General features: G+C 51.0%; 1 protein-coding gene across 2 annotated transcripts in view; it reads right to left on the reverse strand.

Annotated features, from left to right (window-relative positions):
- Positions 1 to 25506, reverse strand: part of TMEM266 (transmembrane protein 266) — a 133275-nt gene that overhangs the window by 60949 nt on the left and 46820 nt on the right. The window contains exons 2-5 of one of the 2 annotated variants that reach the window (XM_082386989.1): positions 24948 to 25078; positions 22282 to 22470; positions 5443 to 5597; positions 2451 to 2524 (exon numbers count right to left, since the gene is read on the reverse strand). In XM_082386989.1, coding sequence (XP_082243115.1) covers positions 2451 to 2524; positions 5443 to 5597; positions 22282 to 22470; positions 24948 to 24985 — 456 coding nt within the window. In that variant the 5' untranslated portion in view covers positions 24986 to 25078. The remainder of the gene's footprint in view (positions 1 to 2450; positions 2525 to 5442; positions 5598 to 22281; positions 22471 to 24947; positions 25079 to 25506) is intronic. The other variant, XM_082386990.1, reaches the window with a different exon arrangement.

Below are 25506 nucleotides of genomic sequence, written 5' to 3' on the forward strand. Positions count from 1 at the left end.
TGGCTGCCCTGGCCCTTCCCACTAGAAAGGGGGAGTCATTGTGAGAAGCACAGACACCTTCGCACATTTCCAGCCCTCCAGGGAGCAGGGTAGGGGGCCTCTATGGGACTGTTCTAACCTCTTCGGATGCTAGGTTCTCCTGGGAGCTCCGTGGAAACCCAGGCTTGCTAGCTGGGCTGCCTCCTCACGAGATCACTGGGTACCAGCCCCTTTACTCACGCTGGGCTGGGTGTACTGGGAGAGGCAGGTCTCCCTGATTACTTTCCTGTTATGCCTCTGTTACCTCTCTGTTACTCCTCTGTTACCCCTCTGTTACTCCTGTTACCCCCTGTTACTCCCCTGTTACTCCCACCTTACAGCTCCACCCCCACCCTCACCATCTCTAACAAGGTCCAAGGTCACAGTCATCCTCAGCCAGCCCCCAGCTCTCCCCGCTGAGCCTGTGGGAAGCCCAGCCTCTTCCGTGGCATGGGGTGGGGGCGGGGGGGGGTTCTGAGGCCGAGATTCCTCTGCACTGGCGCTTGTCTGTTTCAGGTGGCTCGTCTCCGGCAGTGACAGGAAGGGAATGCCAAATTAACGCTGGGTAATAAATTCTGCAAAGCCAATAAAACCAAAGCAGAGGGATAGATGGAAGAACCGCAGCAACTGATTAAACATTTTTGTTGGCAGTCACAGACACATGGCACATTTTCCAAGGTTTGCATCAAGGAGACATCTGGCCACGGCCCATGTGTGCATGGGAGGGAATCCCAGTGAGCAGAGACAAAGGGGGCCAGGAGGGCAGGACCCTCCAAGGGGCAGCAGGCTGGGGAGCAGGCACTATTCGGGGGTCTGAGGCACCTCCAGGGCAATGACCTCGGTAAGCTGTAAGGGACGCTTCCCAGGAAGGGCAGTGTTGGAGTCCTCGCCTGCCAACCCCGTGGGCTGCGGGAGCCGGGAGCTGAGGCCTGGGAAAGAATGTTTCATGCTTGGAATGCCTGTTGCCCAGCCCCACCACACCCCACACCCAGACTCAGGATTCTGGATTCAAGGTCTGAGGCCCAGGCCTCCCCTGAGTCTGAGAGAGAAAGTGCGTGCCATTAGATGGGGTCAGAGCCGGCCCAGGAGGACCCTGGGGTGCTTAACTCCTTGGGCTCCCTGATCACGGTACAAAAAACTCTTTTCCTCTGTACCTCCACCCACATCATTGCTCTCCCAGAGCATCCTTCCTCCTTCAAGGCCCTGCTGGGCTCTGGGACTCAGAGCCCCCTCTGCCTCTGAGATAGCATCACCCTTGCTGGTGTAAGCTGCGTGCGTGCATATGTGTGTGTGTGTGTGTGTGTGTGTGTGTGTGCGCGCGCGCGTGTGTGTGCGCATGCGCACACGTGCAGGCGTACACACCTCCCCAGAAGGCTCTGTATCGTATTCCTTTCTTTCTGCCCACGCTTGCTGACCATGCTGAAAGGCCCCACTGGGGCTCTGCATGGGCTAATTTGGACCTGTGGTCGTGGGGCTGAGGGCACACACAGGGAGTGGGCCAGTGGCCAGCTGACTTGGGCCTGTCTTCTGTTAGGAGGAACAGGATTTCCACACAAAACTCTCCAGTCCTTCAAAGACCCGCCACTGCGCATAGGATGAAGCCCAGTCTTCTCGGCTTCGCCTGAAGACCCTGCCAGGAGCAGCCCCAAGTCAATGCCCCTGAAACACAGGCCAGGGGGTCACTGTGAGAGGCTGGGAGCTGCTCAGAGGATGCGTCACTCACCCCCATGTCAAGGTGGGGGAACCGTTCCCACACATTTCAGACCCACTCAGGGCTATCAGCTCCCACCAAAACCCAGGGCCCACGAGCTTCCAGGTGCTTTTTCCCTCTTACCTCACACACAGAGATACGGACTTGGGCTTCATCAGCTGGCTCTAGCAACGGCGAAGGGCATCCATGTTCCCTGATCCCAGACACGTGCCCCTTTGTTCCCACAGAGGGGGCACAGCTCAGTCTAGCCAGACCCTGTACCCACTGAAGCACTGGGTCAAGTCCACTGCCTGGCCCTGTGACTCCGCCCTCTCTGCCCCCTGGGCCTCGGCCCCGAGGGGCAAGTCACCTATGTACCCAGGACCATGGCCACAGCGTCCTAATCAGTCTCCCCACCTCCAGGCTCCCTGGGTTTCAGCCCGGCCTCCGCCTGCTCCTTACCAGTCACACGAACTATTTGCTCTCCTTCAACTATGTCTCACTCAGTCTCACCTTCACAGATGTCACCATCTACCCTCACCTGGACGACACCTGCTCACCGTCTGGGTCACCTGCTGAGGCCCAGCACAGAACTCAGCTCCCTGTATTGCGTCTCCCTCTTTGCAGCCTCAAGGTCTGGCAGAGGGTCTGTCATTAGAAAGTGCTTAGAGAATAAAGCTTGGTCTCCCCGGGCCAGGAGTTGCCCCAAAGAGATGGTCACAGGGCCCAAGTCTCGACCTACCTCTGAGAAGAACACTGAGAGAATGACCAGACTGATCCAGTGTATCACGCCAGCAAACTGGAATGCACTGGAAACTGCAAGCACAATAACAGGGGCCAATTTTAGGAGCAAGGAATTAGGTGCATCAGTAGAGGGGGCCTCACAGCGTGGAGGCAGGCCTCCAGGAGCCCGGAGCATGAGTATTTAGATCTGGAAGCAGTCCGGCCAGAGAACATCAGGCAGCTTTAAGGGGTGTCTGTGATGGAGGTGGTGGGAGGTTGGCGGGCCCGTGATGCTGCTCTTCCCTCCATCCAACGGGCTGCCTCTCAGAGTTCCAGCTCAGTCCCATCAGCCGCCGTGGGCTTTGTGCCCAGAAAGAAGCCTTCCAGGGGAGCCTTCCAGAGGGAGCAAGAAGACATCTCAGACCTGGGTGGGCAGCTTCTGTCAGATCTAGATGAGCTTCCAGAAATCCCCACAATTCACCCCCAAAGCACCGTGCACTGTGAGTGGGGCTTAAGGCAAGCTTACTCTGACTTCTCATTCTGAAAATTCTGAGTGGCTGAGATGGCGGCGTCAGCCAGGGTGTTCTGGGGGAGAAGGCAGGGGCCGGGACTGGAAGAGGACACCAGTGGTGTCAGCCTCCCAAAAGTGGCAGAGTGAGCAGCTGGGGGCTGCCACGCCTCCGGACGCCAGAGTATGAGCGGGGAGAGCTATCAGCCACTGAAAGCTCCCACCCCACCTTCCACCCGGCAATCCTTGGCATTAAGGCAGCACCTCTGGCAGGCCCTTTCACAATACAGGGGCCGTGACCAGCCTCTGAGCTGTAGCCGAGCATAGTTTATCAGGGAGTAAGGCCAAAAGTACAGTGCTGGGGCCCAGGACAAGGTCAGGTGGGCTCTGATGGAGAGTGGGTGGGAGGGGATGCCCCCCAAGAGGGCCAGCCTAAAAGAGATACTGGTAGAACGTCCCCGAACAGTGGGGCAGGACTAAAACAAGGTGCAGGAATGCAGCTGGGAGCACACTTCCCTACTGGGCTCTGGTCAGCACGCAGCTCAGATCCCCTGGGGGACAAGGAAAGATGCCCGAAGCCATCAATGGGGTGGGCTGGCCGAAAGAGAGGAACCCACAGCCTCCTCCAAAGCTCTGAGATCAGCAAGCCCTGGGGGTGGGTGGAAACAAGGTCCTGGAGCGTGTCCTGGGGGAAGGAGGCTTCAAAGACAGGTTCCAAGTGGGAGACTTTGGGGTTTCTGGCTTTGGACCAATACGAGCCTCAGAAGGCAAGTCCTGCCACACTGTGGATTCTTTCCGTCCTGGGTCACATGAATACGAGTGGGAACCAGGAGACTGAGGCCTGTGTGACTCTGAAAAGACCTCCAGATGATTCTGGAAGCATAAAATCTCTCCCCATTATTTCTCAAATGAATTCCTGTGCCTTTTTTTATGGTTTGCTTTAGAAGAGCAATAAATCTCTGATTGTGCATTTTATGGAATTTAAGATGCCTTTTATGAGCTGTTAGTGGATCTCCCACCAAAATCAATCTCCTGGATGCTTAGTTTTAAGCAAAATTCCAGCGTCGGCCGTGTTCTCAGTTCTACTCAATGCCTGAGCGGCCAAGAGCCCCAAGTATAACCCACAATAAGGAAAGAATGACTCTGTTATGGTCAGACCTCATAAAAAGCAGACATACCGATGAGTGGGAGGGAAAGTATACAACATGGTTTAATTGAAGACAGGTTGAGTGTAAAATCAGTGCTAGTCACTTTCTGCTGGAAGATACTTTGATTGGAACCAAGGGGCCACCAGCTGTACAAAAGCTAACGAGGCTTATCAGACAAAAGCAATTCTGCGCTCTCCGCCATCCTCTCTCAGAGAGTAGGGAAGGCTAATAGGACTTGGAAGGAGCTTTGATGGACCCTGAATACAGAGACTCCAGTAAAGGGTCTGGGGGCATTTGAGAATACAAGTCTAAGATGACTGAATGGGTCTGGGGGTGGCCGGATCTACAGTCCTGGATTTTGCCAATGGCAGGAAAGGAAATCTCTCGGGGGCCAACAATTTCATTTCTTTTTTAATTTGCACTTGAATGAGCCGTCTTCTGACTAGGGGACCTCTGGGGAACCAGGAGCTCTACCAAAAACCACTCACTCATCCAAAGCCAAGAGTCAAGACCCTTGGCCCCCTGCTGGTGCACCAAACAGGGGTCTACAGGGTGGGAGGCAGGAAGAGGGCCCTCTGCTCTGACAGACATGCTGCCAAGGGACACCTAGAAGGACAGAAGAGGTGGCAGACAAGCTATCTGCTGCCATGTGCATCAGGCTCCCACGAACATGAAACTAGGACGAACACCAAGAGGACCAGGTTGGGAAAGAAAACTGGCCTGAGGTTTGAAGTCCCAGCTCTAATATCTCTCACCTAGGAAAAGTCTAACTTCTCCCAAGCTTAATTCCCAAATCCATAAAAAGGGATAATACCAGTCTTGCCTGTCTCACAGGGTTGCTACTAGGGTCAGATACATGAAGAAGTGCTTTCAAAATGATCACGTTATAGATAAATAACACTGCCAACTTACAGATGGATAAAAATACACATAGCGTCATTGTGGCTGCTGTCATTATTAGTTACTACAAGGTGAGACGCCTCCACACATGGGAACTCTCTTTAAGCTACAGCAAATTCCAACCTGGAAAATTCCAAATGGGAACAATAAAAAAAAAGGTGCACACAGGGGTCCCCAACATTTTGGATCTCATCAGTTTCTGATCATGGAATGTTGGGGAAGGGGAGTGAAGAGGCCACATTGGGCGGAGGGGGGCAAAGCGATGCTGGGGGTGGCAGGGAGAGAAGCTGCCAGATGCTTTCCTCCCAGTGGTCATTCCCATGAGCCATGGGGCCAGGGGTGGGCAGTGCCGTCAGGCTGGGGGCAGATCACACTGCTAGTTGGGGACCCCTGATGGATGCACATGGAATATTGACATCATATGTATTTACATATGTATCTCTCTTGCTACTCACACTGGAGAAGCTTTATATCTATTAGAAGTTCCAGAGTCAGGAGAATCACCACCAATATTACACAGGCTACCAGGAAACTGTTGACACTTGCACTGAGCAAAAATACCTGCCACACGGCTGCTCTCTTCCCACAGCACGGCTTCAGCCAGGTAGACCTGCGGGGACAAAAGTGGGGGAGGAGGCACTGAGAAGGGGTGAGGTCCCCACCACAGCCCTGCTCTCAACACCTCCCCGGCTCTGTGCTTCCTGATGAAACACAGCCTTCTTTAAGGGGCCACTAGGTAGAATGACGAAGACCGGAAACATCTCATTAAGAGATGGAGCTCAGTATACAGGCTGACCCAGGCAGCTCACAGCATCTCCCTGTGCTTCAGTCTCCTCATCTTTAAAATGGGTACAAAACCACATCTCATAGGCTTCTTGTAAAGATGGAAGACCGCAAAGGTTAGTGGAGAGCCTGGCTATGTGGTAAGTGCTGCATGAATTATTATTATTATTATTACACTTATTATATTATACTTCTGCATAGGTCTCAGAACCTAGCACAGGCTCTGCATTTAGGATACCCTCAGCCCACCTCTAATAAATGCTCAATGAATTCATAAGTGAATTTTCTGTTTTTTCAGCTATACAAGGAAAGATTTGAACTGATCCCTGTTTCTCAAAGTAGATTGTAAGGAATGCTAGTTCCACAGAATGTTAATGATTGTTACTCAATAAAAAGTTTCTAGGGTTGGATAAGTTTTAGAAAATTTGGGTCAAAGTTAAGTGGATAGGGCTTCCCTGGTGGCGCAGTAGTTAAGAATCCGCCTGCCAATGCAGGGGACACGGGTTCGAGCCCTGGTCCAGGCAGATCCCCCATGCCGCGGAGCAACTAAGCCCGTGTGCCACAACTACTGAGCCTGTGCTCTAGAGCCCACGAGCCACAACTACTGAGCCCGCGAGCCACAACTACTGAAGCCCATGCGCCTAGAGCCCATGCTCCGCAACAAGAGAAGCCACCACAATGAGAAACCCGTGCGCCACAATGAAGAGTAGCCCCCACTCGCCACAACTAGAGAAAGCCCGCGCACAGCAACAAAGACCCAGTGCAGGCAAAAATAAATAAATAAAATAAATAAAATATTTAAAAAATTATTTTAAAAAAAGTTAAGTGGATATTTTTCTCTACAGGACATTTTAGTGCCATTAATATGCTATCATGCATCATTGTGCTCCAAAAGGGATTACAGTATCAGTTTTTCCCAAACTCACTGGCCCACGCACCCTTTTGTCATGTAGCACCTGGAGGGACTAGTGTTCTACGGACCGTCTTTTGGGAAACCTATGACTAGATGATCATGAGCGTTCATACATAGACATGAGGCCACCGACGATGAAATCTTTCCTGAGTAGGTTTGGAAGTGGAGAGAAGGCACAGAATCTCAGAGCTGGTGGGCCCCTTAGGGCATTTGATCTGCTCCCTTCAGGAACACAAGATCCTGGTGAAAAGGGGGTGCCTCTAAGGGGGCATGGGGATGGTGAAGTCAAACCTCACTGACTTGGTGGGTTATTTACAAGCTGGACCCGCCTGCCTGCCTTGATGAGGAAGAATTAGGTGCCCTAGAACACCAGAGGCAGCACTGGCTGGGGAGTCCTCACTTCTGGTTTAGCCTTCGGCCTCCCGGGACCATGTCAAAGGCACTCTGGACTTGAGCCTCCCCATCTGTAAAACTCCTTAGCCTCCAGGGTTATTGAAAGTTAAATGAGAAAATGTATCTGACCTGTAAAGCACCATGTAGCTGATGGTGATGGTGATGGTGATGGTGATGGTGATGGTGATGGTGATGGTGATGGTGATGGTGATGGTGATGGTGATGGTGATGATGGTGGTGATGGTGATGTTGATGGTGATGATGGTGGTGATGGTGATGGTGATGGTGATGGTGATGGTGATGATGGTGGTGATGGTGATGGTGATGGTGATGGTGATGATGGTGGTGATGGTGATGGTGATGGTGACGATGATGATAAATTATCTGATGGCCCAAAGATTCGGCCGTCACCCCCTGTCCTTCCTGTCCAGAGGGAGCAATTGGCTGGAGCCTGCTGCAAAGCAGCCGGTACCCATCCCTGAAGATCCCGAGGGTGTCTCTGGAAAGGGGAGCTCTGCCTTGAGGTGCTCCCTTCTCCCCGAAGGAATAATGTAGGTGCTTCAGGGAGATTTCTTCCTCACAGTCCATCAAGGGAAAGCTTGAAGGAGGCCCCAGCTGTTGGAAAGTGGGACAAAGCTCATGGCTCTTCAAGGAAATTTGGCTTTCAGGTGATGGGGGAAGAGGAGGAAGGCATTTTTGGACAAGCAGAGGATGATTGATGGGACACCCTCGCCCATGGCCAAAAGCGTGGGGCGGGAAGTGAGGAGAGCTGCCAGGCAGAAGAGAGGGTTCTCACTGAGGACAAGCAGAAGACAGGGGGACAAAGGTGAGCAGAGGCCAGATCGAAGGCCATCGATGAAGGCCTGCTTCACCCGCTGCAGACGGGTTTCAAAGTCCCCTGCGGAACCACTTCTCTCCACCTTCCTGCAGGTTCACGAGGGCCACTCACAAGCGACAGGCTACAGGGTAAACCCCAAACTGACACCATGTGGCATTCAGTAGGGTTGCCAGAGAAAATACAGGACAAGCAGTTATATCTCAGATAAACAATCAATCAACGATTTTCCAGTATAAGTATGTCCCAAACGTTGTATAGGATATACTTACACTAAAAAAATGTATTCACTGTTTATCTGAAACTCAAATTTAAATGGGTGTCCTCTATTCTTATTTGCTAAACTGACAGCCCTAAATTCAGAGCGGAGGGGTCTTGAGGGGGCCTGGTGAGGGTGGCTGGGATTTGGTCAGAGGAATGCATGGATCCCTGGGATACAGGTGAGAAGACAGTGTCAGGAAAGGAAAGGCCACGTGAAGGACACCGGTGGGAGGGCTGAGCGTGTCTGTCCAGGAGGCCAGGAAAGAAGGACCAGAGTGGTCAGGGACAGCCGCCCCCTACCTGGTCGAGGCACAGAGAATCCTGGAGGCTCCACCCACAGGTGCTATCAGCTGTGTATGCTTTTGCCTATGAAAGACCCTTTGAATTGTAAGGTACCTTTGGCCATCATTACTTGGCTGATCTTCTCTCCTCCTGATCCATCCCAAGAGAGTGTCACCCCTCCTTTTCCCATAGTGTGACATTCCTGCCCCCTTCCGCTGGCCCTATTTTAATCTTTCGCACCTCTCACCCCAGTTCTCGCCCAGCCTCCAGCTGCCTCGGCACTCCCTCTGGAAGTTTCCTGCGGCCTCCTACCCTTCTGCCCTCCTCCCCGGTTCCCAGAGGAGACCCAGCTCCAATTCCACATCCTCTCTAAAACCCAGTCCAATCGTCTGTGGCCCCTACACTGATGCCATTTCACTGCCACCTGACATCTGAGGCAAGCACCCTCCGCAGTGATAAATGAAAAGGGCAGCTGCCAAAGCCGTCTGCCTGGGCTGGTGCCATGCTGAGCAGCCAGAGGAAGACTCGCCCGCACGTCCAGCGTGAGGAGCGGGACACCCGTTCTCATCTGTGCCTTGTGCAGCCCAGAAGCGTGGGGTGCGCCCCTCAGAGACCGGGCCTTCTACCCTGAGAGGAAGGTCCCACGGGGAGAAAGGGATGAAACAAACCATTTGTTTCTTCACGTGGCAGGCTTTCCCTCTAAAAAGGAGACTCCACACTTGACCTGCCTCTCCATGGGAACAAAAAGTCATTTTATGTTGCTGCTTCAAGTGTTAAGATGTTGCTTTTGGGACTTCCCTGGCGGTCCAGTGGCTAAGACTTCACGCTCCCAATGCAGGGGGCACGGGTTCGATCCCTGGTTGGGGAACGAAGATCCCGCGTGCTGCAAGGCGCAGCCAAAAAAAAGAAAAAAAAGATGTTGCTTTTTATTTTCCTGTTTGATCAGAAAAACTTCCTAAGCAGACCCAGGTTTGGTTACTGGGAAGTGGGCGGTGCAAAGTGGGGACCTGTAGTCCAAAGCTGCGAGCCTGGCCCTGATACCACGGCACTCCTCGGCCTCGGGAAGCAGCCAGGGAGGGGCCAGGAAGGTGGCAGGACTCAGAAACCAGGCAGGGGAAGGTCTGGAAGTCAAGTGAATGCCAGACACCCCATGTGCTAGGCAGGCACCGTGATCAACACAGGCCACGGCTCTCGGACAGCTGACATTCCAGTGGGTGAGAGTCAAACAATAAACATAGCGAATTAGGAAATGAGATGGTGTCCTACAGGGTGGTGGGTACTGTGGGAGGAAAGGGGGGCATGAAGGGTGACATTTTAAACTAGGTGGTCCGGGTAGGCCTCACCCGGAAGGGCTTCCACTTCAGGGCTGGGGGCAGCTGACCTCACCCCACCCCGAGCAGGTGTTGCAGGTGTTCCCACAGCCCTTGAGGCAACCAACGCAGTTCCCAAAAAACCCCAAGGCAGCCGCAAAGTGGAGCCCATCCTCACTGCCCTGGTCCTGTGCTTCCGCTCCTGCACCAGCCCGGTGGTTCCCCCCACCTCTGCTCTGCCTTCCACTACAAGCCCCTCAACCATGCCCGTCTGGGGGTGACTTCCTGAAAGCCCCTTTGTGCACAAGTTCAAGGGGTGCTACTTGCATACACTCTATGTGAACCCCAGGACAATACACCCAGGGGAGGACTCAACTGAAGCAGATGGAGGGAGACCACCTATCCAAGAAAGGATGGTGTCCAGGGATACAGTAGCTGCTGAGGAGTGGTGGCAGGGAGGCTGCAATCTGTATCCAGGTCAGTGGTGCTCAACCCTGGCTGATCCGAGGACCACTAAGAGCACTTTTAAAAATCCCAGTGCCTGGGCCACACACACCAGACCACGCAAACCACAAACTATGGGGCGGGACCCAGGCCTTAGTATGTGTTGATCTCCTTAGGTGATTCCAATGTGCAGCTGAGATTGAGAACCACTGTCCTTGGTCCTTGGTGCTCAGTGGGCTCCGTGGGCCAACAGCATCAGCATCACCTGGGAGCTTGTTAGAAATTCGGGTGTGGGTCTTCCCACACCCTCTGAATGAGTGTCTGCATCTCAGTGAGATCCTGGGTGATTTGGGTGACAACCACTGCTTTGGATTTAACAAGAGGTAACGGGTAGCTCAGGAGGTGGGCAGGGCGTGGCAAAGGGAGTCTGGGTGCAGGAGAGATGAGGCAGGGAAGGCAAGCAGGTCCCCAGCCAGCCCTTGGGGCCGGGCTGCAGGGCCCAACACTGTGGAAATGGTGAAGCAGGCAGGCCCCCTGGGGAGCAGAGGGCAGCACTGACACTCACTGAGACTGAGTGTATGTGTTTGGGGGCATCGAGGGTTTCTTAGCCCAGACCTGAGGCTGAAGCCAGAGTCCAAGCAGGCTCTGGGCTTCCAGCTCCTTGAAGAGCAGGACCATGGACCCCAAGACTCCAGAACAGAGGCTGGGCTGAAGCAGCAGACTTTCTAGCTGCCCCAGTGTTCGGAAATCCCAGCTACTAATAAAATTCCCTCTGAAATTCAAATGACTCAGATATTCCTAGGAGACTGGGTTTTAGCAGAAAAATAGAATCTTTCCAGCTTCAGAATATCCCTGAGTGGGCTTCCCTGGTGGCGCAGTGGTTGAGAATCTGCCTGCCAATGCAGGGGACACGGGTTTGAGCCCTGGCCTGGGAGGATCCCACATGCCGCGGAGCAACTAGGCCCGTGAGCCACAACTACTGAGCCTGCGCGTCTGGAGCCTGTGCTCCGCAACAAGAGAGGCCGCGATAGTGAAAGGTCCGCGCACCGCGATGAAGAGTGGCCCCCGTTTGGCGCAACTAGAGAAAGCCCTCGCACGAAACGAAGACCCAACACAGCCAAAAATAAATAAATAAATAAATAATCCTTCCCTCTACTAAAAAAAAAAAAAAAAAAAAAAAATCCCTGAGTGATTAAATAATGACTCAAAGAGTTTAATGGGCCAAAAGGGCAATCAGCATTGACTCTTTAATTAGAGAAGATACTTTCCTCCATCTCTTGAGCATTCAGCCCATCAAAGCCCTAGAGCTGGTTCTCAGGGTGGTGCTACCCCCAGGATCACCACCAGAGGGCAGGCGTCTCTCAATTTCCTATCTTGGTGCAGTGGCAGCGAGGGGACAGCTCCAGGAGGCCGGCTTAGGTTGCCAAGGTCTGTAAATACCAACAACCAGATGGCATCTCCTGGCAGGCAGGTGACTGTTCTACTGTGAGGGTGCACCAGTCACTCCTGAGGCCTCAGAGAAACCCTGGAGCGGGAGGAGAGGCTGAGTACCCTTACTGCTTCTGCTTTATATACTTAGGTGTCTTCATAAAAGTTCGAGAGGATAACTTTTAGAATATTAAAATGAACTCTGGCAAGTTTCTGATGAATCCTTTATATGAGGTCAAGCCACGAGAGTGGCCCAGAAGGAGGCGGCTCCAGGTCACTGCTTCATCAGGCAGCGTTCCCAAGCCTGGCACTGAAACAGCCCCGTTCTGAAAGGCAGAGCAGAATGGCTCTGTGCAGTGCCAGGATGGCAGGGGCTGTGTTTGCTCCTGGGGGGGGTCTGGCTTCTCCCACCCTGGCAATCCACAGTGTGGCTGCCAGGCTGGTGTGGCTGGGAGGATGCACGATGGGGGGAAGGGGCGGTGGCGAGGTATGGGGATTGTGGAGACCCCCAAGTTGCCTGCAAAGCCCACAGGCAGTGGACTGTCATGGTGTCCCTGGAGGAGATGGAAGATCACAGAAGAGCTTATTTCCCAGTAGGTGGCCAGACCAGATGGCCTGCCAGTCCTACTCAATGGAGATTTCCATCCATCAAGTCCCCAAAGAAAGGGGGTGTAGTTGAAGCCTTAATCAAGTCTGGGGCACTGAGCCTCCCCAACCTGCCTTAACTCTGACCTTGGGAGGCACTGCTAGACCAGAGCCTCAGAACCCTTCTGTGTTGCAGAGCTCTCCAGGGCATGAAAACCGTGGCCCCATACCTGAACAGTGCACAAAACTACAACACTGTGCATAACATTCCAAGGGGTGCATGGACCCCTTGAATCTCACTGATAGGTCTTCCAAGGACACCTGGGATCTGAGTTCACACCCCGGGACTGTGGCAGTTGAAACCCCTCCAGGCCCTGAGATGCTCCAATTCTGTGACGCTGAACACCTGCGGCCTGGAGGCCACAGACGTGGTGGTGTTTTTGTCAGCAGAACATCCTGTGGCCCCACTTTATTTTTCTTTACTGTATTTATTCCAGAGGATTAAAATACTGTCAGAGAAAGCCACGAAGCTGACTTAAATCCAACTTCTGGCACTGACCTGGGTTTTATTTTTATTGATTTAACAAACACTTAAAAGGCACTTACTATGTATGTATGCTATTCCGAGCACTTTACAAATGTTAACTCATCTAGTAGTTTTAAAAGACAATTCCTTCTATTTTTTTCTCTGTTGACAAACAATGGGGAAAGCCAGACTTTTCCATCTGTCTAGGTTTTGGTGGTAACTGTAGCCCCACCACTGCCTGAACTCTGAGTGTGATCTTTGATCCCCAGTTTCCTAAGCTCCCAAATGGGAATAAGTAGTATCTTACTGCAGGATTGTTGTTCTAAAATATTAAAAATAACATATGTAAAGCCCATAACATAATGCTTACTACACAGCTACCATTCATATCTACTATGATGATTTAGGCATGTGAGCATTAGAAAAGGGATTAATCATCTAAACATGGGCAGTTTCAACATCCATTCCATTCTGCACATAGTCATTACGTGCCCACTAAGTGCCAGGCACTGTACTGGGTGGTAAGCACAGGAGGGTGCTAGGGGCCTTCTTCCGCATGGAGCCTGCAGCCTTATAAGTGAATTCAGACTATGCAATGAGCTCTTTGCCCTAGACTACCCTGAAAAGCTAAACACATAAAGGGAGAGGGAAAAGCAGGAGAAGGAAATGAGCTCACATGTGCAGAACTTCTTCAAAGAGAGAAATATCCACCCATGAGAACCATCAACCCAACACCCACAGGGACACCCTTGTACTTCTTTCTCACTCTCACAGGGAGAACCAGAAGAGCGGGAAAAGCACTGTCAAGCATCCCCTTTGTTCCTGTACCCAATTCCAAGAGGCAAGCCACGGCAGCACAAAACACCCAGAAATGCGAGCACACAACGCACTGCAGTCACGAGGACTCTCAGGTTGGAGGTCAGAGGTGACTCTCCCAGCCCTTGGGGGAACTGAAGAAATTGAAGTTCCCATACGAGCGAGCAGCTTCCGTTCTGCAATCAGAGCTAAAGGTTAGCCCCACTGCCTTGGAGCGGAGGGAGGGAGGAGGGCCGTGTGCAGCTGGGGTCACGGGAGTCTGACATGTTCTTGTTCCAGAATCTCAGATTTCTTGCATCCTGGGAAACGCAAGCACTGGGAAAGACAGCAGGGTGTGGTGGCAAGAGCCCAGCCCAGGAGCTGTCACCCCGCTTGGCGAGCCACCAACCCCACTCTGGGAACACAATGGCTAACACGCACCATCGACTGGCTGCTCCTACTTGGGGGAACCCAGGGCATTGCCCACACATCTCTGAAGGGCTTCCATGGGGTTCAAGCCTACTCAGGGGAGGGAGTGGGGTCCTGCTGGACCAAGGCGCCACAAGACCTTCTCCCACCTCGAGTCCTCAATTCTGGGAACTGGCCAGAAGTCTGAGAGTCTCCTTCGAGCTATGCTTTGTGGGCAGGGCTGCCCGAATGAGGTCAGCTTCCTACCCTGGTGGGAACCAGTGGGCTATGGCTTTCAGGCACACCCCACGCCCACTTCTCCGTCCAGCTCTCTCTGGTTCTGAGCTGTGGCTTGGCAAATCCCGGGATGGCCAACTCCCTCTTCTTCTCTTTGGCTAAAGTTCAGATCTCAAGGGCCTCTGCAGATGACTGGAGACCCCCAAATCCCATAAAGTCAGTTCACTTTCCTTGGGGGACCTGGCCTTGGCTTCAAGTCCCCCACCCCATTCCATGCAGCGCTCACGCGCCCACGCGAAGGTGGTCAGAGGTGCTCTGCCGCCACCTAGTGCTCTCCAGAGGCTGTACACCCTGCCCTGTGAGTAGGTGGGGACAAGAGGTTTATTTTGCTGAGAAATAATATATCTGAGAACTTACTGCCTTCTTAATCAATATAAAATCTTTGCAGTTCTTGGACTACAGGAAATAGGCTCACCTGTGCTTACCAGAAAATACTTTTTGATCTGAATCAAACCTTTATTTCCTGGTTGGGACATTAAGAACCCTCATGGACGCCTGAGCCTATGAAAAATATAAAGAGTCGTGGGTCACAGGGTCAGCTTGGGTCCAGGGGCAGCTGGTGTGCCAGAGGAAGAGGCAGAGTTTTATTATAGAAAAATCTCCTTGGCATCTAGCAAATGGAATAAGGAAGCTCTTTTTAACTTTTTTCTTCCTTGAGGGAAAAATGACTCAAAGACTTCACAAGCCACATGATGCAGAACTTCTGGACTTTGCATTTGCAAGGTCATGGCAGGGATGGAACTGCCTTTTAACCCTGAACCCCAAAAAGCCTTCCTTTCTAAAAGGATGCTAAGATTGTACTAAGTGAAGTGGGCATGTTCTGAGGCAAATCTGATTTATTTCTTTTAGGATGACTTTGTGGAGGGGGTGTGGAATTAGCAGGGATGCTCAAAGGTGGGCCAGCCACAGACCATGGCCTTGAGTTGTGGGGAGTGAGAAGCCTGGTCCCTTCCTGTGGTTCTTCCTGGACACCACACAGGTCTAGGGCCAGCCCCCAACTCTCCCCCAATGGAAGTGGCCTTCCCCTTCTCTTCTAATCCTTATCTTAACACAGACTCACTCATCCACTCACTCGCTCAAGTCATTCCTTCATTTAATCAATACCCCTCATGTTCCAGGCTCAAAGGATCTGATCTCTGCCCTGAGGGAGCACTTGGTCCAGTACCAGAGGCAGACTTGAGAACAGAGTAGAGCTCAGTGTCACAAGTGCTGAGATAGAAGAAGGTCAAGGGCTATGGGTGCACCAAGGTGAGGCTCTGGCTTGGCTGGGTGGGGTGGAGGACAGAAGACTTTCTGGAGGGGGTGGTCCTTGGGCTGGACAGTATGGGAAAAGAGAAGGGAATTTGGGGTCATGGCTTAGGGGGTACCTCCCCTCCTCCCTCTTTGCCTCCAGCCTTTGTTTGCTGGCATATCTAAAATTATTTCAGTCTTTATTTAAAGATGTTGCTATATTGGACCCTGTCGTCTTATCCTAGCCTGACATCTCAAAACCATTAGGTTTTCTTCCTCTGACTGTCAAGTTCCAGCAGAAATGTGCCATTGGCATCATCTCCAAGCAATAACATCCCTTTCTGTCTACCCAGCCTTCCTCCAAGCTTCTCCTATCTGGGGGTCTGGCCCTGACCAATCAGGTCAGACCTCTTAGAACCCTAAAATATAAATAACTACAAAAGGCTGAATATCTTTCATTTCTTACTTTGTTTTTATATTTTGACAAAGACTATCCTACCTACTCTTCCATGACCCTCTCTGCACCCTCTTTCCACTAAAAAGATGGGGAGCACTATCTCTCGATGTGGCCCAGAGTCTCCTCTATAAAAGGGGGCGATGACCCTTGCCTTCGCCGCCTTCCTCACACATATACTGTCACCATCATTTTTCCTATCAGCTGTGAGCTTCCCGAGGGTGGAGGTTCTGCGCTTCTCTGAATTTTCTGTCTGCTGTGGCCTCTTGTCTAGCCCAGACCCTGCAAACCAACCAGGCCTTCAGTGTACTGTAGCTGGTTGAGAAAAAGTAGAACTCCCAGTCTGTGCCATGAGTTAGCCTCCTGCAAACCCAGTGTCCCTCTTCCAAAGGTGGACAGTTGGTTCACTGAGAAGCAGTTCTGTGTCTCACTTTCCCACAGTTGAATGGGGTGATGTCCAAAGGCAACCAGGCAGAAGGGGCTCTGGTTACATGGAAACACCAAGCGTTGTCCCCTGGGATAGTGAACACAATTCAAACTGTATCTGAGCAAAATAATCGAGCCAACCAAGTTACTGAAGAAACAGTCTGAGAAGGCAGACATGCTTCTAGATCTTTTCCAAACCGAACAATGACTAGAAAGGAAAAAGGGAAGTTCTAATTCTGGATCAAAAGCTATGAATGGAGGCTTGGCTTTCTTAGAGACTGTGGTGTATTGCGGGCAATTCTCCAATATCCATCCTACCCTTGACCCACTGGGTAACAGCAGTGTGTTCTGGGAAATGACACAGTTCAAGGGGTGGCCCTGATTGGGCTGTGGATTCCCATACCCCTTACCATGTGACCCAATTCTAGCCAATGGAACGTGAGGAGAGAGCAACTAAAGGATTCTGGGAAAGTTTTTGCTGCTCTTAAAAGAGAATGATGGGTAGCCATTCTCTCTTGCCAGACATGTATGAAGAAGGATGTGGCCAGATTACCAAGGGCAGCCCTCTCAAAAAATAAGGGGAAACTTACAGCATCAGGATGAAGCTAACACTGTTGACAGCAGAGTGGACAGACAGAAGGAATCTGGTCCTTGTTGCTACTGTTGAGGGTCTGGACCAACCTCAAAGCTGCCCTAGCTCTGGGCTCCATGGGCCATGGGCCGATGAAAACCCTCATTGTTTGAGTTTGAGATAGGCTTCCTGTGGTATGCAGTCCAAAGCACCTGGCTGATAGGGTTACCAATCCTTTGTGAGAAGGATGATGCAGTGAAGAGATATTAGGGCAGTAGAAAGGTACAGGACTTGGAGATGACAGAACATGAGGACGAAGGAGAAGGAATTAAGTTGGTCTCTCAGGGTACCGATGCAGTGGGGCATTGTGGCTGGCTCAGCTGGGGCTCAGACGTGCTCAAGAACCTCCTCTGTTCCCCTTCCCCCTCCTCTGAGTGTCTGTTCACATCTGCAGACATTCATGGAGATCTGTGTTTTATCACTATTGAAGGAGGAGGCGCATGGCTGGGGGGAAGATGCAAGGAGGGAAAGGATGATGATGATGATGATGATGATGGTGATGGTGTAGCTGGCATGATGTGCCAGTGCAGCCCCTTGGATTGAACTGGAGACCTGGGTGTACAGAAATGAAGGCCAGAAGCAAATAGGACCAGAGCGGTGGCCATAAGCAGAGCCACTTCTGGGCTCACTGACAGCTTGGTACAGAGTCTGGGGGGAGGGGAGGCTTTTCTTCCCCACCTTGCATGGGCATCCTGTGGGCTTGTGGTTTCTGAAAGGCCCTGAACTGGGCACTAGCGTTCCCACAGTGGACACTGTCAGTGTCAGCGGCTTCATGGGCAGTGGACATGGACGAGAGGGAGCCAGAGCAGGGGAGGAAGAAGGATGCAAGTTCCAGTGATGACTATGCCTGACCGACTGGCTTCATGGATCTTTGGTGTCTTGGAAGCCACTGGCTCCTGTTGAGGCAGGAAGGAGGCTGAGGGTCATTGTAAATGAGCCAAAATGCTCACGTGACTCCCTCTGGTAATAGGCTGGGGAGGCCACCCAGGTAAGTCTAGATCCACTGACTGGGGCCAGACAGAATATGTTTTGGGAAAAGACAGTTCAGTTTGGGGCCCTGTTGGGTTTGAGATGGCCAGAAGTCCTGGTTGGGCAGATAATGGTTCCTCAGGCTGGATTTAAGTGCTGTCACCAAAAAGGCTATTTTTAGCAATGACTTGGGTGGAGACAAGAACATTTCTCAAATATGCAGCCAACTCAGAGGTAGAAGAACAGATAATTCCACAGACATTTGTTAGCATTCTAGGTGTGTCTGGGATCCTGTGGAGATGTCCAGGAAGTAGCTGGATGAGAGCCAGGAGTTTGAGAGAGAGAGAGAAAGAGAGAGAGAGAGAGAGCAGTTGTGCTAGAGACTGGGCTTTGAAAGTTACAAGCTGAAGAATGTGAATTTCGGTTATGGGGGTGGATGCAATTACCCAGTGGGTAGAATTAGTAGAGCTAAAATGGCCAAAGACAGAAAACGAAGAACCCCAACATTTAAGGACAAAGCAGAGAAAGAACAAGTTTTAAAAGGCCTAGAATGGACAGCCAGAGGGGTAGGAAGAAAATCCAGAAAGTATGATAGAGCAGCGGACACACAAGACTGTGTTTCAAGGGCGGGGGTTGGGGGGGTGCAGGGAGTGGATGACATTTTCAAAGGCTGGACAGAGGACAGTGTAAGGACCCTAGCAACACGGAGGCCGTTGATGACCTTGAGGAGAGCAGCTTCCACGGTGTGGATGGGGCTGAAGCTGGACTGCAGTAGGCTGAGGAATGAATGGGAGGGAGCAAAGGGGGCATGGCTAGTGCAGATGAGGCTTTTAAGAAGTTTGGCTGCAAAGAGGAAGAGAGAGATAGTGGCAGCTAATGGGGACGTGGAGTCGAGGGGGGATGTGAGAGACCTGAGTGTGTGACGAGTCAGTGTGAGGATGCAACTGATGCAGCAAAGTTCATGAGAAGGTGTGAGAGGAGGGGAATCAGAACTCAGAGGTGAGGTTGGCCCTAGAAGGGAGGAAGCGAGGGACTGAGGGGTGGGGTGCAGCTCATCTGTGACTGCTTCTACTTTCTTAGGGAAGGAGGAGAGGCGGTCATCTGCTGGAGGCAAGAGAAGGCTTGGGGGAAATGGATACAATCTGAAATGGCTACCTGGGGACCAGGAGTGAAAGTTAACCAGGACCACAGAGAACTGTCAGGCAAAACTGAGAAGCAAGTTGAGACTGGAGGCCTTGAGTCTGGGAGGTGCTTTTACAGACTGAATGTTTGTGTCCTTCCCCCCCACCCTCCAATTCATATGTTGAAGCCCTAACCACCGCATCCACCCCATGCTGACGTGATGGTATGTGGAGGTGGGGCTTCTGGGAGGTAATTAGGTTTAGATGAGGTCAGGGTGGGGCCCCTAATGACTAATGATGGGATTAGTGCCCTTATAAGAAGAGGAAGAGACCAGAGCTCACTCTTTCTCTCCACTCACGCACAACGAGGAATGGCCACGTGAGAACACAGCGAGAAAGCAGCTGTCTGCAGCCCAAAGAGAGAGCTCTCACCAGCCACTGACTCTGTTGGCACTTCAATCTTGGACTTCCCACTTCCAGAACTGTGAGAAAATAAATACCTGTTGTTTAAGCCACCCAGTCTGTGGTCCTTTGCTATGGCAGCCCCACCAGACTAAGACAGCACCAATCTGCACAGTTGTCTGACTTTCCTACCTGAGCCCTCAGCAGTCTGTGTGTAGAAGCAAAGAGGGTAGACAACAGATAGCTCTGCAGTTTAAGCTCTGCTAGGCAGGTCCACGAGAAGGACAAAGGGCTATTAGGAGAGTCAAGAAGATTGAGACAGATGAAACTCTTCCACCTGTGCCTAGGGGTTTACCCACATCTCAGTGACTGCATGCCAAAAAGTTAAGGGCCTTTGATGGTATAGCCTAACAGTGGTATCATGTACAATGTATCCTAACCATAGTCACAACTGTGATGTTGTAAAGGGACAGGTGACAAATGGAAGCCCAGTAGTGCCAGCCTGGATCAGGAGCCAGGGCTCTATTTTTGTCTCTGTCACTGTGTGACCTTGGGCAAGTTCCTTCCACTCTCTGGACTCTGCTATCCTATTAGAATATTTAGAATACATACTTTCTAAGGTTTTTTCCAGCTCTAACATTCTCAGATTCTGGGAAACTTAAAAGCACTGAAATACCACTGAGCTCAAAAGAAGTGAATGGCAGGGTGGCTGGGCACTATCTTGCTGGGGTCCCTGAGGTCCCTTCATTTCCTACAGAAAAGATTCATTCCTATATATAACACTTCCCTTAGTTGAAAGAGGTGTATTTGACAAGACTTGCACCAAAGCTTTTTGAAGACCTACCAGAACCGTAAATCGTGTTGTTTTGCATCATTTCAGAAAGGGCCAGGTTGGAAATTTGGGGAAAACCCCAGGAAATGCAGCAAGAGCCAAGAAGCTTGTCAAGAGAGGCTTTTTCCCCCCTTCACAGTGTGCTTTCGTTCTGCTTCCTTGTCACCTGGCTTGTGTCCTGTGCCTGCTCTTCCTTCCTCCAGGAAGCCCTCTGGCTGCCAATGGAGCCCACTGCTGAGAACTCCAGCAGCGAAGCAAATCCCTTCACCCGGCTGCTTCCTATTTACCCAGCAGGAGCAGCTTTCCAGGGCACACCTGGAGACTCAAACCAAATCAAGAGCCTCTCTGCCTTGCAGGCATCCCATTTGTGTTCTCCCTGCTCAGAAGAAACCTTGCAGGGGCCTGATTCAGAAGCAAATGGAATGACAAAGCAGGGACTCTGCCTTCTCCAGTTCAGGCTAAGGAGTGGTGCCCCCAAAGCCTGGACCACCTGTGGTGCGTATGCCCACAGGGTGCAGGTGTGGATAGGGTCTGGAACTAGATCCTCCAAGGTCTTCCCGCTTCTTTCCTTGCCTTCCGACTGTAAGCTTGAAAAGAGCCAAAAGGTGGCGCTGGTGGGGCGGGAAATGAGTCCATGAGAATGGATGGGGCAGGACACCAGGCTGCACTACCAATTTTGACCTCCAGAGGGCGGTGGCACAGTAGCCAGGTGCTCAAGGAAGGCTTGACCGCCAACATCACTGGCGGAGCCAAGGACCTGGAGACCTGGAGAAGCTGGCCCTGTGGTCGGATGGTGCTGCCCGTGCTCAGAATGATGCCACCCTCTGCCAGGCCACCCTGAACTATTTCCAACCCATTTGCCTATCCTTGTTTCCAATGTCCTGCTGACTCTAAGCACAGTACTTGGAGAAAATTATATTTTCAGAGAAAGCCACTGGGGTGAAGTTTTTGCAAAAGGTGTATGGTTTCACAATTGTTAGGCAATTTATCTTAGGAAGGCGGGGAGGCCCTTCAAAAACACTCACAGGGAATCCAAGCTCTGCAAATTTAATTGTAGCTAAGGCTTCTCATTTGCTTCTAAAATAACCTGGCAACCCTTCGTTTTTATATTCAAAGCTGTCAGCATGTTCCAAAATATTTAGCGGTGGCATCTGAGGAAGGAGAGTAGCCCAGAACTGGCTCCCAAGCTCCTGGCCAATGTTTAAAAGTCTATATCTAAGAGCAACAGGGTGGGGCTGGGGAAAGTCTGACCTGCCCTGTGACCCAAGGACCTGTTCCTGCCCTTGTCCAGCCTGCAGATTCCCCCACGTGAATGGAGAGTGTCACTGCTGTGTCTCCCCTGTTCAGATTGAACAAAGGCATCCAATCTGATTGACCAGTTAAGTAGGGGTAGGTAGGGGCCACTCCTTTGAATCAGGGGCCAGCATATGCTATTTGTCCTCACTGGAAAAATCAGCAGACCTTTTTAAGGTCTGCAAAGCTCCCGGCTGAATGGTGCTAAATTCCCTCCCGCCCTTAGCATGTTACTGCACACATACTTTCTTCCCCATCTCGTCCCTGGTGAAAGAAGACTTGATAAAAGGAAAATACATTCTAAATCCATTCTTTATAGGTGCTGAGACCTTGGGTGAGTCACACTAAATCCTGTTGGTCTCTTGATTCCCAGGTGTCCAGATTGGGGGTTGGATGGGCTATTATGGAGTGCGACAGCCTTTAATTTTATAATTCCCTGAGTTCCAAGCAAATGTCGCTTAATAGGTTGTCTATCAGTGACAGGTATTTTCTGTGCCCACAGCCTTTTTCTGAGGAAACAATGTCTGAGGAGAAGAGCTGGGGTGGCCTGATGTGAACTTCTGGTCTCTTACTATTCAGTATCTCTCATCTCTGGGCTGCCTCGCTGGAGGTACCCATGGAAACCCAGGGAGTTATGCAAGAGATGTCTTAGCTACTCAACGGTACAAACACCTACCCTTCTCTTTGGTAATCTTCGTCCAGATTTGACAGGAGCTGCGAGCCCGCCGTGGAGAGGTCAACTGCAGCCAGGGGCAAGTCCCGATAGGCAAAGTTCACCAGCTGCACGGGAGCAATGCTCTTGGTTTCTTCGTCTACTTGTTGGGAGATGATCTCAACTTCGGAAGTTCCTCCTTCTGTGGCAGGCCTGAGTTGGGGATGGCAACAGGGCAGAGACATCCCTCAAGAACAAAATGATTTTTCCATTCCCCAAGGAAAAGACGGAGAATGCACCAGAATCTGTGCTGGAGGAGGGCAGGGGAAGTGCAAGGTCACCATTCTTCCCCGCTGGCCAACCCAGTGACTGGACTGAGGCCCTACCAGCCACATCTCCCTCACCAGCTGGGGAAAAGTGGAAGCATGCTCAGATCTTAAAATATGAGCTTTGGGGGGCAGGGTCCTTCATCAAAGGGAGGTAAAGACCTAGATGGAAACTCTGCCAACCAGCAAAGCCAGGACTTAGACTTTTAGGCTTCTCGGTAACTAGACTTTATGTTGGAGTAATACATTCTTTTAAATTGTCTCCCGTGTTTCTTTGTAAAGGTCTTCGGGAATGTTTCTACCATCTGTACCACAATAGAGAAGAGAGGTGTTTGTTCACAACTGGATGTACTGCTGGTGCTTGGGGAGACGACCTGAGGGCCTGTAGGGACCAAGTGAGCCTTGGGGCAGTGAGGACAGGAGGAGCCAGCTGTTCTGGGTGCCACTCCCTTCCTACTTAAACTGGTCCTACTACAGCTCCCTTTATAAGGTTGACAGTAGGAAATGGGGGTCACTTGAACAAATGTCTGAGGGGTTTTGGGTCTCCTACTAGGTTACCATCAGGCTCACCTAGGGCACTGCCAGTAACCCACAACTCCATTGGCATTACAGGGCATCTCAACCAGAGACAGGACTACCTCCCAACCCACCAGAGGTATTTGACAATTGGTGGAGGCATTTGTGACTGTCACATTACCAAAGGAGGTCACTAATGACATAAATAAGAAAGGGGACATTACACATCCTGCAGTGTGTTCAGTAACTAAGAACTCTTCTTCCCAAACACCAACAGCTACACTGTGAGGAGATGGTGGGCTGGGTCATCTTCCTTTAACTTCCTGGGCTGCCATCTTTGGTTCCCCCAACACATCCTTGACCCTATTTCATCTTGTAGAATCTGAGGGGCTGGGTCTTGTGCCTCTGGCCAAACAGTGGAGAGGAGTAAAAATTAAATATTTGAGGGAACACTGAGAGGCCAGTTGTAATGCGGCCCAGCCTGTGATACACTGTTCTGGGGCTCTGGTGCCGATTCCAATGCTGACTTCTGCGGACCTCCTCTGGGGCCTCAGTTTCTCCAGCTGAAGCATGAGGAGGTGGAATAGAGGCTCTACTCTTTCTCTGTGATCTGACATGGATGTGAGAAATATGGAGCAGGTGGGAGGGGCTCTGGAGTGATAAGTTCCTACACTTGGCTGGACAGTTCTACATTCTAAACTTTTCCAACCACCATTGAAAGCTAACCAATAATACACAGTGGCAGTTATCCAGAAAGTGTGGAACTGAATCTGCCTACTTCTCTTTTGCTTGAATCATCCCAGATAATTGAGGAAAAAGTGGGATTTTTCTTTGAACACCACAGGTTGGCTGCCTAAACTACCTGAATTCACCAAGTAATTTCCACTGCCCCACTTCTCTTTTGTAGGCCTTATTTAAACCTTAGCTCTTTGCTACCTGTCAAGCACAGATAATAGTACTCATCATGGTGTGACATTTACAAAATGACTCAAGATCTTCAGACAGAACAGTCACAGGATGTGAAGCTTCTGTGTTTCTCAACAATTGAAATAAAAGTGTGGGTGTTCATGGGGGGAATCCTGGCTCTTCCAGATGTTTCCCAAAAAGTAGATGCTGGGTCGAATTTGTTCTTTTGGAAACTATGGACTGCCAAACTGAACACGTAGAGCTTTCTGATCAATGAGATGTTCATGGAGGGCTGGGGTGAGTTTCTGAAACTAACAGGATGTGGCTCTGAGAAGCATGGAATAAGCTACACCTGCCTTCCTGCCCTCTGTTCCCTTCTTGCCAATGGTCATAGTGGTCCAGCACCACCTCTGGCCATGGATCATCTCAGCGGGAGGAGACAAGGCCTCCTTTAGGGGGAATGAAGGTCTCACAATTATAGCCTGAGTATTGGGACTATTCCCTGGTCTTGAATATGAAGAACAGTATGGTGGACAACACGTATCAGTGGCTCTGTTCTGCACCCCTCACTTTGCCACATGACTTTGGAGCTTCCCATCAAAAGGAAGAGTATATTTCCCCACCCTTGATGCTGTGTTCAGTCATGAGACTTGTTTCGGCCAATCTGATATTAGCAATCCCACTGGATTAGCAATGGGATTACAATCCCAGTTTTGGATTGCAGAATTCCTCTGCCTATTTGAACTAAAAAATGAGATGACATGAATAAGGTAACTCTGAGAAAAAGTAGATTTTAACACATTATTTTAATGTCAGGCTCAAGGACAAAACCACCTAGAGCCCCTCCATCTCTACAGGGCTGGGGAAGGAGCTACTGGCTGTACACCCAATCCTGATGTGCCAACTCAGTATCCACAGAGAGCAGATCCCAAGGCTACTTACTGTGGACTGGTCATGTTGAAAGATGCAACCAGAGCCATGGGTTTTTGGGTGTCTAGTGGGGCTCAGCTGTCTCGAAGCCTGACGTCAGCATGTCCAAGCGTGGGTTCTATAAGGCATACAAATGTGGTGCCCTGAAAACAAATAATTGAATAGTAGGAATTTATTACACTCAGATGTCAAACCAAAGTCCTCCTAAGCGCATCTAAAAATGGAAGCCCTTAGAACTTTCTTCCATATAGACTTTCCTTCAAAGTAATAGTGAACAGATTCCTACCATTACCTATGGCGGATAACAATAGGCAGAATTTCGCTCTTTTTCAGAGATGAAGAAACAGGCCCAGAGTGATAAAGTGACTTTTCTGTGTCACACAGAGATGGCAGAGAGCCAGGTTGGACCACAGCTCTTTCTACTAAATAGACAAGGAAAAACCAGGGTAACTTTATACTTCAGCTTTAGGAATCTCAAAAATAAGGTTTGTCTCAAAAATCTCATTTTCCGGGCTTCCCTGGTGGTGCAGTGGTTAAGAATCTACCTGCCAATGCAGGGGACACGGGTTCG

This window comes from Balaenoptera borealis (assembly GCF_965194805.1).
Source record: "Balaenoptera borealis genome assembly, chromosome: 3".
Lineage (NCBI taxonomy): Eukaryota > Metazoa > Chordata > Mammalia > Artiodactyla > Balaenopteridae > Balaenoptera > Balaenoptera borealis.